An 18,751-nucleotide genomic window follows, 5' to 3' on the forward strand; every position below is an offset into this window, starting at 1 on the left:
CTCGAGTCCTTCAAAACTTCGTTGATGCTCTCAGCATGTGGAACTTGTCCCTCTCGCTCTAATTTTAAGCACCTTTCACAACTTCGAAAAAATTGCCACACTGCTCACGAGCGCCCGGCCACCAGGAACGGCGTGTGCTGAAGTAACGCCAACACGACCTCGAACCACGCGGACCGAATGGCCGGAGTTTCGTTGGCAATGCCTTCCTTGTCGAACGATTCTTCGGGAACTTTGCTCAGGTGAAAGCGTATACGCGCAGGCTGGCGAATAAGCACGCTCTGGGACTTTCTAAACGGGGAAAAGATTGAGATTGTTTCATTTAATGGTTGTTCTTCCTCAACTTACTTCGGCTTCGCCTTCGACTAGTTTGCGCTGCTGTTCGCGCTTTTCAGCCTTTCTGCGCTTCTTCCGTTTGTGGTTCACCATCCACTTGACGACCTTTTCTTTTTTTTTTTTTGGTTGATGCCACTATCCACTGCGACCAGGAATTAGACTTGCAATTCTATTTATAGAATCTTCTGTTATTAGGCAGATGGGACACGCACACACGCTATTGTTGAGCGAGTGTGTCGAGCGATCCAATGCCGTAACTTCGCCGCCGAAGAGGTTTGAATGTTTTTTTCAATACTCTTTGGCTCTGCCTTTTCCACTCTGTAATGTCCAAATGTATCGCTAGAACCGAAGTGCACATTTTACGTTTACTTATACCCAGCTAGCCCTTAAGTTCTGGTTTCTGAAAACTCGTCCCTTCAAAGCACTTTTTGCGATCGGGCCGTGGAGCTCTGTAGGGCAATTATACAGATAACAGTTCGTCCTTATACATGTGAAGAGTACAGGGGAAAGGATGTGCCGAGCCATGTGGGTTTGAAACCACGACGTTCCGCTCATAAAGCGAAACCCGTAACTTGACGACTTTGGTGTGGCCCTTACGGACGTTGCCATTAGGCTGGACACTTTGCGATTGTCTTGGGAATCGATGTGGACTCCTGCGTTGCACAGAACCTCCACGACCGCCAGATGGCCTCCGTTGGCAGCGAGCCAAAGTTTTTTAAATCCTTGGATGGCCCACCTCTTACCCATACACAGTTTTTGTAGCATGGAAGGTTAACGAGCAGATATCTTTCGATAATGTGTGGAGTGGAGAATTTTTCTTGACCTCAAGGGCTCCGCGAGCTTGAGAGGTGAAATTCCCAGCTTGCTGCCCATTTGTGAGTTAATTTCAGCGCCATGACCACAGAGTAACCCAGAGAAAGCACTGACATTTAATTTATGGTTGCGTTACGCGGTACATCGTGGTACATCGCCCCTTCAGCAAATTTTTGCTTATAGTAGGCAAACTGACGTTCAAAGCGTTACTTTTTTTCACAGCTACTTGATGACGTCTATTTGTCATAAATTTTCAAGATCCCAAAATCAACAAATATCGTTTTGTTTTCTGGTTACCATGTTTACCTCGTACTGTTGCATGTAATGCTGCGCCAAGGAAAAGTGTCTGGATGTTCCCTATCGAGCAGATTACTACCCGCCGAATAAGTGAGAGAATAAGTGCCGGGTGGCCAGCTCGGACAAGTGTAAGTGTAGCTTTTACATTACCTGGGCCCAGTGTCGAGCTGATCCTGTTTGTCTGTCTGTGTTCTCCGGTGTTGGCACTCAGCTTCGATAAGAAATTATTGAATCCATCAACGATAACACCACCCGAGACACCATTACTTCCAAAATCAGAAACCGAGCTGCGGCCGCCATTTAATGAAAGGACCATTTATCATTTTTATTTTTCCTGAAGATTCACATCTGGAAAAACCTGAAACCTCTCCAAGAATACAGATTGAAAAAAATTCAGTTATGATTCACAAAAAAATACTTTTTTCAAAGAAAATACAACCACAAAATAGGTATTTATATTTGAAGCAAACAATAAGTTATTTAAACCTTTGGTATGATTCGTCGGCCCAATCATTGCCCTGAGATCTAATACCACTGCCCAAATTTGAAGGCAACGACTGATAAAAGCTGGACATGAATTCTCTGGCTTCCACTGATGTCACAGTACGAACGTGGCCAATCCGAATTTCGGGTTTCGTCCCAACAGCATACTTTTGCTTCACTGCAATTTTTGAGTCGACGGTTCTGGGGAACACTGTAGTCAAAGATCAAGATTTTCTTGTTCTGACTCAGTTGTCAAAACAAACAAATCTTTGCAAAAAACCTTAGTTTACTTTGATGAAAAATTTTCTTCAGCAGACCCGTAACGCTGAAAACATAACGCCTTGAGCCGCTATGATTCCAAAGGGTATAGAGTAACGGAGCCAACAATTTTAATGACTTTTCCTTGGAGTGTGCTCTCTGGATTACTCTGTGCCATGACTCAGCAGAAGCTTGATGTTTTTCAAGTAACCTCCGCTGGTGGCCAAACTGAGTGGCGTGTAGTCGGGTACGTTACGGTTTTCACGGTTGGCGTTCATGTTCAGCAGCACTGAACAGGCCAGCGACAGTGGAGTGTCCTTGGTGCGTTCGGACTGGGCCTCTATTTTCGCTTCATGCCGGAGCAGCGTTTCGACGACCTTCTCGTGACCTGTGGTTGCGATCAAGATCAACGGCGTAAAACCCTTCTTGTCCTTGTGTTCGATGTTGGTACCGCGACTGATAAGCAACTCCACCAGTTCTTCGTTACCACCGGCACAGGCCTGCGGCAACACGGTGGTTGGAATCGGTCTCCGAGTCCACGTCAATTTGACGCTCCTGGACGAAGTTTCCAGCCGGGTATTGAATGGGTGCCGGAGCGGGACTGGCCTCAAACTGGTATCCTCCAGAAACGGCGGCCGCTGCAGCTTCACTTTGTTGACCTCCCGGCGCCTGTCGTACTCCGGCCAGCCGGTTCTTCTCCTTGCGTTACTTGTCACTCTTTTTGGTTATCTTCGTGGGCATTCCGGACGCGTCAACCGGAATCAACATCGGCGGACCTCCCGTTTGGGGCTGCTGCGTCCACGTTGAACACAAACTTGGGTTGCTGCTGCTGGCTTCCGCCCGCAGCCGTTACATGGCCAACTGCGCCGGGCGCGTGGTGAAGGACCGTCGCTCCGGATGCGCTCGTGGTGGCCTTGTTAGGGGAAAAATAATTGGTGAGAAATTATCCTCGACATTTTTTTTTGAAAAGAAAGTAACGCACCTGCAGCTGAAGCTGATCCAGCGAGATCTGCTGGTTTGGGTCGATCGTCTTCAGCTGGCCAGCCTATCCGGCTGAGGCTGCAAAAGCCACACTGCTCGGCGTTAATTTTAATGAAAGATCCGGAAAATGACGGATTTATTCCGTCCGAGCAAAACAAAACGTTGCGCTAGCAAAAAACTCCAACTGTCAAACGCGATGAAGGAAGAAACCCGCTATTCAATATTGCTATATCTCGAAGCCGTTGCATCGTATCAAAAAGTGGTCAAAGACAAACTTGCAGGAAATTTGACGGGCTTTCCGAAAAAATACACTCCACTTTTATGAGATTTTTAATTTTTAGGTTTAAAAGTCAAATTTGGGGGTGAGCCCGCGATTTTATTTCGTTCAATTTTTTGTGAAAATAGCCTAAGATGTTAAAAAAAGACTCACGAAAAATGCAGGATAGAGCAACTCACCTAAAAAAAATTTAAAAATCATTTAGGCGTCATCCATAAAGTATGTCACGCTCTAGGGGGAGGGGGTCTGAGCAAGTGTGACATTGCGTGTTATAAGTATAGGAAAAGCGTGACAAGGGGGAGGGGGGGGGGGTAAATTTTGGCTGATTTTAGCGTGACGTACTTTATGGATGAAGCCTTACTGAAAATGTTTTTTTTCAAAAGTTCTCAAACATCAAAATTTTCAAAATCCGAACACGAGAGTCAATTTTCCAGACAATTTAACATAAAAGTCTCCATATTGACTATAGCCCTAAGTCCAATCCTTGTGAAGTTACAGCGGTTTTAAAAATAAAAATGTTGAAAAAATAGGTTTTTTGATGGTTTTTCGCAATTTCTTTATGACAGACTGGATTTTTCAGTCTCGAAAATATTTTTACCAGAGAGCTCGTCCAATTTCCCATAAGTTTGTCTTTGACCATATTACAATTTGGTGTATGGGCTTACAGATATAAGCTAATTTACTATCCAGGTTACTATACTACACTGAAAAAATATTATGTTTTCAGTTATGAGCAATGCTTGTGTGCAGACAGTAGATAGGGCGAAAGCAAGAAATCTGTCGATTTCAGCAATAGAGTTTAGGGAACAGGGAGTTTGGTACACAGTTTGCTGGAATTCAGTCATTTGGTACACAGTTTGCTGAAGTTCAGTAAAGTTTTACTGAATTTTCATCTACTGAAATTTCAGTAAACGATTCAATAATTTAGATTTTACTGAATTCTCAGTTATACCTGATATTTGTCACTTTGACAGATGATTTATCGAAATTTCAGTAAAATGGTTTTCAAAATAACTGAAATTTCAGCAAAAGAAACTTCAAATTATTTTGCGGAAAATTCAGTAATTTTCTTGTGGCAGTTTGACAGATTATTTGCTGAAGCAATCATTGCTGGTATCAAAATTTGATATTTGTTGTCATTAAAATACTTTTATTAATTAATTTATTTCATCAATCGTCCAAACCTAAAAAACATGTAATTATCGAGGAATTTGTTATTAAAATTTTTCTTACCTTTGTTTCTAAAGATCACAATACAAAATTTAAAAAAAACAACACGTTTGAAAGAGAACTTTCTCTCGGCAGCATCCAAACAATAAGTCAGAAGTGACATTTCAGTTTGACAGATATGCAGTTACTGAGTAATGTTTTTGTTTATTACTGAATTTCAGCAAATGTGATGATTACTGAATCGCATCAGTTTTTTTACTGAAATGGCAACCCAAAATTTGCTGTGTAGGAACGATAGTCCCCAAAATGTCCTTTTTAGTTATTTTCGATGCGCGGTTCTCATAATGTCCTTCATATCGACATGTTAATTTTCTGCAGCTATTTTACGTTGAAAGAATTTACTGAGTGCCTGGAAACTAATATATTGCCTGCATAATTAAATGTTTCTACTAACATCTTACTAAAACATTTCACTCATTTTTGGCATACAGAATCATCCAAACACATACGTGCGCTTGAAAAGTTTTCCTTGTCGAGCGTTTATGCGTAACTGCTTTGCATTGAAACAAATAAACAAAGGTTCTTTTCACCTTCGAAATTATTTGCTTAGAAAGTTATAAAAAAACTTATCAAATTTTCCAGCTGAAGAGGCCGATACCACTCTATCGACCAGGCCGTTTGGGCAGCCCTTGTGCTTTGTAGCAGAAGAGCCACCACCTGAAGAACCGACTGCAACGACAAAAAAGGGAGCTCGACGCACTAAGTGATTATAATTATATTACGCGGAACCAAGTCACAAGAACTCAACTCATAACCACGATAGTATAGCTTCAAAGAACAACTCGATGATTTCCATTCGCTGTATATTTTCTCGTTATATTGTTTAGTTTTGTTCTACTGTGTTATAAGAATTCGATTATGAAAGCAAAATACTTCATTAAGGCACGAATAGCACAATATTTTTCATAATAAAGACACCGAATCTTGCTGAGTGAAATTAAGAAAACCATTTGCTAGTTAAACATGTGTGCACGTGTGCACGTATATAAATGAATTTTATATTGATTGCAAATATCATAGCCGTTCAAAAGTAAAAACTCTTTAAAAAAAACCTCGAGATGCAAAGATGCTGAGCAATTTTAAATTATATTTCGTTTATGTTAAGGGTTTAACCACAGACAATTCATATATTTTACAAGGTTTTAACAAATTCACAAATTCACAAAAATTCAGGTGGTCAGAAACTCTCTGAATGTCCTAATATACTGTCAGTCAATTTTCACCCTTTACAAATAATCGTGTAATGTCACAATTATTTTCTGTTTAAATAAATTGGTTGTAGTTTTAAAAATAACTTTATTGTTAACCTAATACTTAGATAGCGTATAGCTTTGCACCTTTCCAGACGTTTTTTTTTTGTAAATCATGTTGATGCTATTTTATATTTATCTTAAAAGTGAATTTATTTCAAAATGATTTGGAACAATATCAGTGAATCATGTACAAAACTATTATAGCACCACATTCACCTCGCCGCCAAAAGCTGAACCTTAGAATGAAATCATTAAGCTTGGACTCGCCAGAATCGTCTGAATTGCATGGACAAATTCGTCGACGACACCCTGGGCCACCGACTCGCGGCGGCCATGGAGGTTCTGGTGGTCACTTAGAACACAGCACGCCACCATCAAACAATAGTAGATTACACTGTAAGTATCGAAAGTTTTTGTTATTGCTTTATGTTTAGGTAACATTCACCAGTACGAAATCAATCAAGGAGCAAGGATTCTCTTTGCTGACGCCATAATTTATCAATCAACAGCTCCCTCGAGCCCATCGGGCACACAACGCAAACTTTTGTACGCTAGCCGGGGTATGAAATCGGGTTCGGTCGACCTGTCGGATGAAATCGAGAGAAGTCAATCATCGACCAGCACATCCCCATGCCCCTCACCGGTTCGACAGGCACAGGTATTTTTTTTTTCGACGGTGTAACGCAATGCAGCCATTTTTAAGTTTTCTTTTTTATATTTTCAATTGAAATAAAAATTATGCACTAAACTTTATCACATTCGTTACAGAAAACTCAACGATTCTTGCCGACCAACATTTACGTAGTTCTGTTCAACTTCAAAGCACGTCATCAGGATGAGTTAGATTTGATTGCAGGATATAAGGTGCGTATGAATAATTCATTCCGCGCGATGCATGACGAATGTATGACGGAAGTAATTGATTTCTCGATGATCATTTTGCAGGTAACGGTTATCGACTCGTCCGATGAAAACTGGTGGAAGGGTAAATGTTTGGGCAAGGTCGGTTATTTTCCCTCTAAATATTGCACCAAGCTAGGAGCCTCGGAGAAGGTGCTCCAGGTGACCTACCCTCTGCACATAACCGATAATGAACGCTGTGAGGTCAAGCTGCAGAGAAATCAAATCGTGATACAGGTACAATATTGGACGAATTAATGGGGTATGTTATCAATTAGATGTTTGCATTTTTTTTGTGCAGATTGCGGAGGAGGTTGGTGGAATGGTGATGGTTCGCTTCCCTGACAATCATCAAGGTGTCATTCCTACAAAGTATTTACAAGAAGTCTGACTACACGACGAAGAAGAGCTGGACCGAGACCGAGATAAAAACAATACAAAAAAGACTTGCAAAAGCATAATGTCTGCCCAAGGTGGCGGCAGCAGCAAGTCAAACAAAAAAAATTCAAAGTCATCTGCAAAATCATTCGACAAGAAGGAAGACGTCCGAAGTCATTACCATAAAGAGGGGAAACATAATATGCAAAAAACATTTGATAGAAATTGGGAAAAGTGGGAGAAATTTCGTGAGAAAAAGATGGAAATGATGAAAGTCCATAAATACAATGTGGAACAGCGACAAAAGAATGAAAATCAAGATCGCATGTTTTATAGGCATCATTTTAATTACCACCCTGTGAAGAGACCCAAAAGAAAGACTTCGCTCGATCCAAATTGGTACACTGAGAATATTTATTCAAACCAGTCGATAGACAACTCGGACGGCGAACAGGCACTAGCTATAGTCAATAGTTACCAGTCCAGAAAACCTCAAGTTTACAGAGATATCAACGGAAACCTGGATGATGAAATTGGTGGTATCTTTAGCATTGGTGGTCAGTTTGAGCGGACCTATAGATATCCTAAATCCAATAGTTGTTGTTTCGGTGGCAGTAGCAGTTTGACTATTAACAATGTTAAAAGTAAGATTCCCAAATCACACTCGTTTAGCACCTCTAGAAACATGGGTGCAAATATGCACACTGGTAGAAGTTACAATTGTAATAGCTATGAGATGGCCGAATTTCCTGGACACACAATCCCTGGATCTGGCAGATTGGTTCACTACAATGGAGGCAATCTGAGACCGTTGGGAATGCGTTTTTGTGACCGCGAAGGATGCTTTAACGAAACATGTTTTAGCAAGGATTCGAAAAATATTCATCATAATAATAACAACTTGATGAAGGAATGGAATCAGAGAAACCGGAACAACATAAGACGAACGATGGCTAGTGCCCGGCCGATGCATGTAATGGAGGAAGATTTTGACCTTTTTGAGGACGAAGAAGGCAGTGAACTCGAGTTTTACAACGATGATAATTCGATCGGGTTTGAGAATTTCGAAGATCGGTATTATTACAATCGGATGCCATTTAACGACAACTTGGATAGATCTTACCGCCACGAGCGTTCAAAACACATGCTGCGCGGAAACTTGGATAGGATTAGCAAGTTTGTGGATGATTTTCATTTTGACAAATCTTTCGAAGACGTTTTTAATCAAAATTGCTACATTGAACATTGCGAGGACAAAATGAAACGCAACGATTTCTTGTCACCGCCCCCCCACATTCCAAAAAATAAGAGCATGCTTGAAGTGAAACCACCTAGTAAATATGATGATACCTCGTCGGATTCCACCGATCTCGAGCTAGACGATTTTAACTTCGACTTTGAAAAATATTGGGAAGACCTGGAGAAACCATCGCCTACATCGCCAAGCGAACTTTTAGAAAACCGTGTACAGAAAAAAGTAAAAAATGTTAACATTAATCGATATAACAATGGAACCGTAATTGACATTTATCATGATGATGATCCATATCATTCGCACCATCACTATCGCGAAACATCTCCGGAGAAAAACAACAATTTTCATTGCACCTTATCACCGCCATCATTAAGTAAGTTTCCAAGAGGTGATGAAAGAAACAATATAGGAACTGACAATAGTAAAAACCCCAGTAGTAAACGCAACAACAACAATATCAGTAACAACAGTAGTGCGATAAGCTTTCTTAACAACATATTCTCCATCTATAAACCGAGCAAATATTCACCGTTGAACTGCCACGTGGAGCATAACTACTTGAAAAATATTCCGGCAAAAAAAATGAACATAGCGAATTCCTCCGGGTCTGTCGGCAATCCGCATCGTGAATTGGACAATTCGGTGAAACGTCCACTTACGGTTCATCCATCAAAACAGTACTCACAACGTTCACACCACGGCACCCGGAGCCACAAGGATCCACAGGCAAAATTTCAAATAATTCCGGACAAAACCGGACTTAAGATTTCACCACTATACGAAACCAGTGCTGACTATCGGAAAACGAAATATAAACTTAAAAGTACTTCCCGGCCTCTCAGCTTCTGGTGATAGTTGCTCGATTGCTCGTATTATTCAGATGGCCGACTGGATGGATTACCCGTGATAAAAAAGACTCGCAGAACAAAATATCTGAAGTACTGAATAAATCATCAATCAGAGTGTAAAAATATCATTCACACACACAAATAAACCAAAGCCATATGTTCGTTCATGTACGCCACCAACTAAAATCGACCAAGAACAAAGTCTGTAAAAAATGTCACAACCAATTCCTGTTACAATGCAACATACTATTCACGTTAATATAATCATACACACATGTTTAATCTATAGAAGTAACACCACACAACCACCAAATAATGTGAACATGTTTTAATGTAAACACACCCATCTAAAAATCAATTGATTGCCAATTTTGATAAAGTTTTCAGAAGGACAAACCACGTGCAAACACCCGTCAAACCAGTTCACTAAATGTTTAAAATATTTCTTTTCAAAAGTTAATCACAAACTGCAAAGTTGGACATTTGAAATGGGCAACGTTTGGAACACTTGAAAAAGCTCAAATATCTATTTTTAACACAAGTGGCTTGCAATTGTTTAAGGTCGAATTTGAGAATAAAAAAGAACAATCAATTTGAAGAAACTGTTGCCTGATTCCAAAACTCCAACTTTCGTTCAAAACAGACAAACGATACATTCCAGTTATAATCCGTTCCGTAGCTTCTTTTCAAATACCAAGGACAACCTTCTGCAGTTACAAACTGCTTTGCTCAATCAGCACCAAAACAAATTGAATAATTTTGTACTCTGAAGATGACAAATTAACACGGAAGCAACCAAGTTGGTGTGGAATTCCTGAATAATACGAACAGGTCCAGTTCGTAAACTTCAACCCTTCGATGGTTCTGTGTTATTTTTTGCCACCAACATAATCTTAAATGTTCTTGGTAACAAACAAGCATCTGTGAAACTCTCAAAGCAAAATGTTTAGTGAACTAGATTTCCGTGACACAAAATAGCGCGTGACCGTAAAAGGGTGCTTTTTTAAGTAGCAATAGCAATTGATTTTTATTTGCTCGGAAAATCAACTGAAAAATCAATAGTGGTCTAATGTCGATATAAATAGATTCCTCGAGTTGAACTCGAGGATTAGTTTTGTTGCAATCTTAGTCTGTCAAATTTGTAGAAATTTATGTTGGAATTTATGTCTGAAGGGTTTGAAAATTCTGTCGAAATTTTTACTTTGATAGATCACAATCAACGCTAAACATATATGTAGAAACATTCCGATGTTTATAAATTTTGCTGAAACACCTTAACATTTCATTTCTTAAATGGTTTATTCACTAAATCTAGAATGCAAATAACTACAGGGTTTAAATTGAAACCTGAGATATGAGTACGCATTTTTTTTTTTACAACGTCATTGCAATTGACATAGTTTAATTAATTTAGACATTTCCATCTTTTTCAAATAATGGCTTTATTTTGAACTTTTAAGTTATTTAACAAATGTGTACAGAAAATGATCAAAATTTATGTGTATCTGTTTTGGCAGCAAAAAAAATATCGTAAATTTTAATAAGTAGGTATTCATGGCTTTTCAGAATCAATCGATTTTTTGAGGTTCTTGAAAAATAAAAATGTGTTAAAATTAAATTTTGTCGCTTGCAACAAGTTCTGAGGAGCCTTTTTTCTGAGTAAAGAAGAAAATATACTAGTAACTCAAGTTTCAATGATTAAAGCTGTGAATATATAAAAAACACTTCCAGTTTTTTTTTAATGATCTATAAATAGCCCTTAAACTTCAAGGTTTTAAATTTTGATAAAATGGTAAAACAATTTTTTTCTCGAAAAGGTTTATTCACTAATTATAGATGCAAATAATAGTTGGGTTTAGTGCGAAGATGTTTGCTCAACATACAAAACAAACTATTTTCTAAACGCATTATTAAACAAATCGCAAAAATATGACACAGCTCTTAGTCAACAAACTCAATTTAGACAAACATTTTTCTGAGATATATTTTTTATTTTAAAATGCCAGTTAACATGCAAATTGCTTGAGAAAGTTGAATTTTTAAACAAACAAGTTCATTTTGGCTGAAATGCCGATTAGAAATGAATACTTTATGTATACTCATGTATTGGATTTTGTGTAATGTAGGACTGACCATTAGTTAATTGTTACAGGTGTGAATACGGTAGATTGAATGTATGAAAGCACTCAAACCTTAAGCTTGTCACTATTGGTTTAGTACAATCGGCACCAATGCTACTGCTAGTATGTTTTTTTGGTTTTATAAAATTGCATAAAGATGTTGGATAATATTTTTCGAACGCTGTTGTATAAGTTAAAGTATTAAAGTCATGTGCAAACATGATTCGATTAAATTTTCTAAAAATATCTCACCATATTTAAAAAGATACTGTTTAATAAAAGAACATAACAAATTCAATGTAAAATCGCGCATTCTTCAATGAATTGATCCAATTATTGTGCCGATTTGTTTCTCAGCACTCATCCTTTTAATAGTAATCAGTTGCGCATGACAAGTTTATCTGTACTAACGAGGGGTCAAATTGTATCTTTTCTTAAGTTTGAATTAAGGTGAAATGTGTATTTTTAAAGTGAAAGATTAATTAAATCGCCAACAAAGCCAGATAGTGTATGTGCTGAACTGTTAATAATTCAAAATTATTTCAAATTACAGTCCATACTCGATTATCCGAAGTTCGCTTATCCGATGGTTTGTATGGGACTTCGAATAATGGAATCATGAATACATCAAATTGGAATCTTGCGACCCCAATTTAATCATATTTGGGTTGTTGATTGCCTATTAAATTACAAAATGCTTTTTTTCTTCAATATTTTATCGCCACTTTTTTGGCCCCCATGTTGAATTTAAAAATTCTAAATCAGCGTAGTTCAGGGGTTATACTAAAGCTCGATAACAAAATTAAGACAACGGAAAAACTTGTTTTGTTGTGATTCGATTATCCGATAATTTGATTGTCTAAAGTGAAATTTTCTCAAGTTCTTGGAATAATCGAGTCTGGACTGAACTTATGATTTACTCTTTTGATATAAAACTTCAAATTTTAAAGCATGATGAACAGATTCAGGTAAAAAAACAAAACAATGAAAAATAGTTGATTTTATAGCGTTAAAGATCAAGAAACGTTCAGGATTGTGATATTGAAATGTTCTGACCCCTTCGTTATTAAACAGTACCACTAATTAATTTAGTCTAGAACTGTATTGTAGGTAAAGTAAAAAACGCACACCAAAATATGTCGATATAGTATCACCGTCACATGCATCACAACACGTATTATGCGTCCGATAATTTATACTGGAAAATGTTATCAATTGCTGCATGGTGTTTGGAAACAGAATAAAAAAGTCCTTTAATTTAGGTTATAAATAATTGTATTCATAACTCCATCCCTAGTTTTGAGTCATGTCCATGCACTTCCATCTAGATTCACAAATCGCAAAATTGCAAAGCTGCTTCTCGAAAGAAAATGTTTTAATAATTAATAGTATTTTTTTAAATAAAACCGACATACTGTCGTTCTACGCATAATTGTCCCATGTTCAAAAAAGTGCAACTGAGAAAAACGCGATTGAAATTTTTCGACCATTTTTGTGTTTCTACGCATAATTGTCCCGTGGGTCCCTATTCACCCCATAAGTCCCTAATCATCCCAGTTAGCAGTTTATCACTCTTATTTGTAATCCTTTTGCTATACAATAGGTAAACAAGACACAATAGGTACATAGTAAAACTGATGATTTTGTGAAAGAAAATACTTGGTGGGACAATTATGCGTAGAAGTACAACAATGGGACAAACAGACTTGGTGTTGTTTTCAATGAGTTTCCGAACAAAGAACTAGATTTTATGTGTTTTTCATGGGAGCGGCTGTGGCTGACTGGTTACGGTGTTCGCTTTGTAAGCGAATGGATCTGGGTTCGATGCCCATCTGCTCCCAACGAGAAAGTTAAGAACACATAAAATTTGAAATTGAACGAAAAATCATAGTCGCTCTAGGCGGGGTTCAAACCCCCGTCCTATGGATTGGTAAGCAAAAATGCTAACCGCTAGGCCATGACGACTTGGTGAGCTTGGACTGGAATTAGGAATACTGTCACAGAGAGCGAGTTGTGGCGCTTTAACCACGGCAAATAGTGTCCAGGGCATTCGTGGAAATACAATGTCCCATCCCAGAGGGTCCCGGAGTACCAAACCTTCTTAGCATGGTGCTCCCAACGAATACAAACAAATCACGGAGCGTATGGTGGTGTGTCCCCACGCTTCTTCCTCCCCTGTCGATTCAGAATTGTGTTGTTGTTCGAACACTCAGTGCTCAAACTCAACCCAATTACGAGTCATCTCTGCGATACGGCTTTACGCAGTAGGCCTGGCCGCTTTAACGCTTGTGATGTCTCAATGCATTTCAATGCAATGGCGCACTGCAAATGTTAATAAATGACAAGAAGGGTGCTAGGCGTCATCTAACCTAAGGCACTCTCCAGGATCCCTTCGAAAGATTGGCTGCGCTAGGGTCTGATTAGATTAGATTAGATTAGAAAGAACTAGATTTTATGTGTTTTTCGAAATTTACACGTCAAACTAAACCTAAAAATGACAAAAAGTCATAATCGACCAAAAATGACATGGGACAATTATGCGTAGAACGACAGCATAAGCTCTGCAATTGTATTTTACACATTCACAATACGAGTGACGAACGACCTCTCTAGATTAATGTCACGTTAATTAAATAAACAACTACAACATTCACAAAACTGTTGAAGGTTTTAATGAGTTCCACCGGTGAAGGTGACTGCGGGCTGAAAATGATTTGCTTTTCATTGCTTGTGAAGGACAAAATCAGTTGAAATGTTATTGAATTATTCAGTGATCCCCGCGCACCGCGTTCAACCGCGTTCTCTGTTTTCTGTACTCGATCAAACACCAGCACCGCGTGTGCACGCGTACAAGCAAACCTAAACTCTGCCGTGTACAGGCTGTACCCGTACACGAACCTCAAGTTTAAACCGAACCTTGCACCTCGGGTACAAACCCCGTGCAGGCCGACGACGCAGAAAAGAGACAAAAATATTTCCCTCACGCTCCCTCTGCTGTAAAGTGGTGTTTCATTCTCCGCTGCAGTCACACTACAGTGTTTGCCACAGAGAGAATGAGAAGCAGTCATTTTTTTTCGTCTCTTTATACGCTCTTCGCTCGCACGGCGTTGTACCCGAGGTGTACACCCCGTGTTTACACCGCGTGTAAACTTGAGTGCGCCGTGCGGGGAGAACTCGAACATGGTAGCCTGGTGTGTTTGAGGTTCATCTGCACTGAAAACTTGTACGACGTGTACGGCGTGCGCGCGTTTCGGGAAGACTGGAATTATTATATGCCAGAATAGTTAAGATAGTATGTACATTAAGGGTGCACAGCAACCAAGGAAGTTGTTGTCTTCTTATTCTAAAATTGTTGAACTTACGGACCCAATCCTGAAGTAATTTGATTATAAAAATTGACAAATTTTGTTGTAAAAAGTAGTAGGGAATAGTACCTTAGGGAATGAGTTTGTAGTTTTGAAGATACTAAAATGTCTGTAACAAAAATCTGGGTGCAAAAGCTTTGGTTGATGTGCACCGTTAAGCTTGAAAATGTTGACATTTTAAATGCTTTTTGCCTTCCTCAGGTAAGATAATCCTGCTCGAATAATGAACTTTTGAAAAACAGCTCAAAGACCTATATTCATGTAAACCTATCGACTCCGAATCGAAAACTGAAAAAGTGTCAGAGTTGCGAATCTGGTGCTGGAATTTTGATGCCGGATCTCACTTATCTATATGAAAACTATGTCCGGATTCATAATCCAACCCATCGTTGTTTAGGTAATTAAAAGACCTTTCCAATGAGTACAAAAAATTGAAGATCTGGCAATCCTGTCTCGAGATATGACCACTTAAGTGATATTTATGTACATTTTGAAGCCGGATCTCACTTAAATGTATGTAAACTATGTCCGGATCCATCATCCGACCCATCGTTGGTTAGGTAATGAGTTTTTCCCATGAGTCCAAAACATTGAAGATTTGGCAACGCTAAGTTTCAAGTTTTGACAGTGACATTTGTGTATTTAGAGAAATGAGATGGAATTTGTGTCCAAACCATTCATATCACCAAATGTTGGTAAAAAGTGAGGAAGGCACCAACCACATAGGTGGATTAAGTTAGTTTTTTTTTAAACCAAATTATTCATAACAGTTTAAGTTTGAGAGCGAGTTTTTCACCAATGTGGAACCGGCCGTATCGAGGTGCTCCGATTTGGATGAAACTTTCAGCGTTTGTTTGTCTATGCATGAGATGAACTCATGCCAAATATGAGCCCTCTACGTCAAAGGGAAGTGGGGTAAAATGGGCTATAAAAGAGGTCTAAAAATATAAAAAATCTTAAAATCGCTCGCATTTCCATAAAACTTCATCAATTCATACTCTCTTAGATGCATTCGAAAGGTCTTTTGAAGCACTTAAAAATGTGCCATAGACATCCAGGATTGGTTTGATTTTTTCTCATAGCTTTTGCAAATTACTGTTATAGTAATTCGATTCGTTTTTCGATTTTTCTATAACAATCATTGTACAGCGTTAGTTTTTGCCCTGAAGGCCGCCATAGCGGCTCTTTTTGGTTTCAATTTTCTCATATTCGGTATCCTCGGAAAATTTCACGTAAGTTAGAAGTATTGGGAGTTGTAAATTTGATTGTTTGAAAAAATCAAACCAATCCTGGATGTTTATGGCACATATTTTCTGTAAGTTTTTTTATAGTTTTTCTTACTCTTGCTAGTGCCTTAGTTAAAGAAATAATTGTTTCTAAATGGATTACGATGCAACACACAGCTGTAAGGAACTCCAAAACTCTGTTATGCACTTCAAAATAACTCATTGTATCTTGATTATTCACCAATAAAACCGAATTGAATTGAATTGAATGATGGCACATATTTAAGTGCTTCAAAATACCTTTCGAATGCATCTTAGAGTGTAGGAATTGATGTAGTTTTACGGAAATGCGAGCGATTTTCAGATTTTTTTATGTTTTTTGGGCCTCAAACTTCATAGCCTTCCCTTTGCCGTAGAGGTCTCATATTTGGCATGAGTTCATCTCATGTATAGATAAACAAATGCTGAAAGTTTCATTCAAATCGGAGCACCTCAATATAGAGGTCGAGCAATATTTACAAATATTGCCTCTTAAGTAGAAAAACACATTTCAAAATATCAAAATAAATGCAATAAGTCAAAACGGTTATTTTTTGCCATATCAGTATCAAGATACTTTACTTCATAGATAATAGATTATGTTGTCAGAAACATGTTTTTTTTTTTTTGTTGCCCAATGGGCTTTGGGTTGAGTTCACTGCGACCACCTGAGAAGGCTATCTTTTGTGATGTACCCTGGTTACTGTTCATACTACAAATTACTCGTATCCATTGGATCGGAAGACAAGGGTTTTTTTTTTTGCAGACATGGTTTATCCCAACTCGGCGCAAAACAGTCGATGAACTGTATGACCTTCTTGGAATGGGTGTGGTGCTATACATCGTACGGCGTAAGAAGGTGCGATCCAAAGAACCGCACCCTTCGAGACACAAGTGCTCCGCAGAAGCAGAGTAAATGTGCCGAGCTTTCCAGCTCAGTTAAACAAAAACGACGGAGGTTGTTGGCCACCTGCCGATTTTGTGCAGGTGATATCTGGCAGAACAATGTCCTGTTAGAAGCCCTGCGAGTATTCGTTGTTCCCTCCGGTTTAAGCCAAGAAGTTTCTTGGCAATTGAAGGACTTGGAGTGATAAAAGTTTTAGCTTGTCTCAATCCTCGCATCTCGCCCCAGATTGAAGCGATTTGCGATCGTCCCCAACTAGTTATTTCTTGCTTCACGGCACTTTTTGAGATTCAAGGAACGGCTCGGGACCCACGAAGATGTTTGATAAGTCTTGTCTGGCAAGTTCATCAGCCATTTCGTTGCCACAGTGCCCTGGTACCCAAAACAACATGACTCCGTTATTCCGAGCAGCAAGTTCTCTGAGGGAAGCGACGCACTCCCAAACTTGTTTGGATCCGCATTTAAAGGATTTTTATGTCAATAGTGCAGCTTGGCTATCCGAGAAAATACCGATTTTTGCGTGTCTATAATTTTTCATAATACACGTCCTCACACAGTATGTACGGCATACACTTCTGCTTGAAAAACGGTAGGCCACTTTCCCATAGATATGGTTTGCCTGGCTCGAGGTCCGAAGACTCCAGCTCCAGTAGAAGTGCCCATTTTTGAACCGGGTGCGGGACATTTCGCCGAATGTCGTTTCGCCGACGGTCATTTCGCCGAAGGTCATTTCGCCGAATGTCGTTTCGCCGCATGGGACGTTTCGCCGAATGGGACGTTTCGCCGAATTGACAAATAATCGTATAATAAATATTTAAAATGGACACAAATTGAATTAAAATATTTTGAAAAAGTATAATGTTCCTAAAATGTGATTTTGCAATCTTTTTTTAAAAAAATATTTTTTTGTTTCTTAGTATGTTATTTTTATAAGTTTATGCATTATTATATGCATAAACAATCGACTTAAAAATAATCTAGTTGAAAAAAAATCTGCGAGTTTTTGCATTCTTTCAAACTTGAGCAGTTATTTAATTTCAGCATATAATTTCTGTGAGTTTTTTGCATTAATTTCTGTTAGTTTTTGCATTCTTGTTTAAATACATTTGAATTATTGCTGTGAGTTTTGCGTTCTGTTAACCATGAGCAGTTGATAAATTTCTGTTAGTTTTTGATTTTTTGGTTTTTAAGCATATTATTTGTATAATTTTTGTAAGTTTTTGTATTCTTTCCAACATGAACAGTTCTTTTATTTTTTGCTTATAATTTTGAATATTTCTGTTTGTTTTTGCATTCTTTGTTTTTTAAGCAAATTATTTTTATAATTTTTGTGAGTTTTTGCATTCTTTCAAACATGAGCAGTTCTTTTAATTGGCTGCTTATAATTTAGATTATTTCTGTTTGTTTTTCCATTCTTTGTTTTTCAAGCAAATTATTTGTATAATTTTTGGGAGTTTTCGCATTCTTTCAAACATGAGCAGTTCTTTTGACTTTCAGCACAACATTTTGCAAAATTGCTGTTAGTTTTTGCATTCTATATTTTTGGTATACTTTTCAAATATTTCGGTGAATTTATGCATTTTTAGTTTTTTAAGCATATTATTTCTATAATTTTTGGGAGGTTTTGCATTCTTTCAAACATGAGCAGTTATTTTGATTTTTAGCATAACATTTTGAAAAATTTCTGTTAGTGTTTGCATTCTTATTTTTTTAAGCAAATTATTTGTATTATTTCTGTGAGTTTATGCATTCTTTGAAACATGAGACGTTCTTTACTTTTTTTAAATTATT

The 18,751-nt window shown here is 38.2% G+C and overlaps 2 protein-coding genes across 2 annotated transcripts in view; both read left to right on the forward strand.

Moving 5' to 3' along the window:
* LOC6052802 overlaps nt 1-7,268 on the forward strand; it is a 106,559-nt gene extending 99,291 nt beyond the window's left edge. The window contains 5 exon segments of the mRNA XM_038262831.1: nt 6,130-6,321; nt 6,435-6,583; nt 6,694-6,789; nt 6,871-7,062; nt 7,127-7,268. Coding sequence (XP_038118759.1) covers nt 6,130-6,321; nt 6,435-6,583; nt 6,694-6,789; nt 6,871-7,062; nt 7,127-7,216 — 719 coding nt within the window. The 3' untranslated portion in view covers nt 7,217-7,268.
* On the forward strand, nt 7,263-10,903 carry LOC119769633 (probable cyclin-dependent serine/threonine-protein kinase DDB_G0292550). Its single transcript, XM_038262832.1, has one exon. It carries the CDS (start codon nt 7,286-7,288, stop codon nt 9,308-9,310), a length of 2,025 nt encoding a protein of 674 aa, XP_038118760.1. The 5' UTR covers nt 7,263-7,285; the 3' UTR covers nt 9,311-10,903.
* The last annotated feature ends 7,848 nt before the right edge of the window (nt 10,904-18,751 follow it).

The sequence above is a fragment of the Culex quinquefasciatus genome, chromosome 3 (assembly GCF_015732765.1).
Source record: "Culex quinquefasciatus strain JHB chromosome 3, VPISU_Cqui_1.0_pri_paternal, whole genome shotgun sequence".
In the NCBI taxonomy this organism is placed as follows: domain Eukaryota; kingdom Metazoa; phylum Arthropoda; class Insecta; order Diptera; family Culicidae; genus Culex; species Culex quinquefasciatus.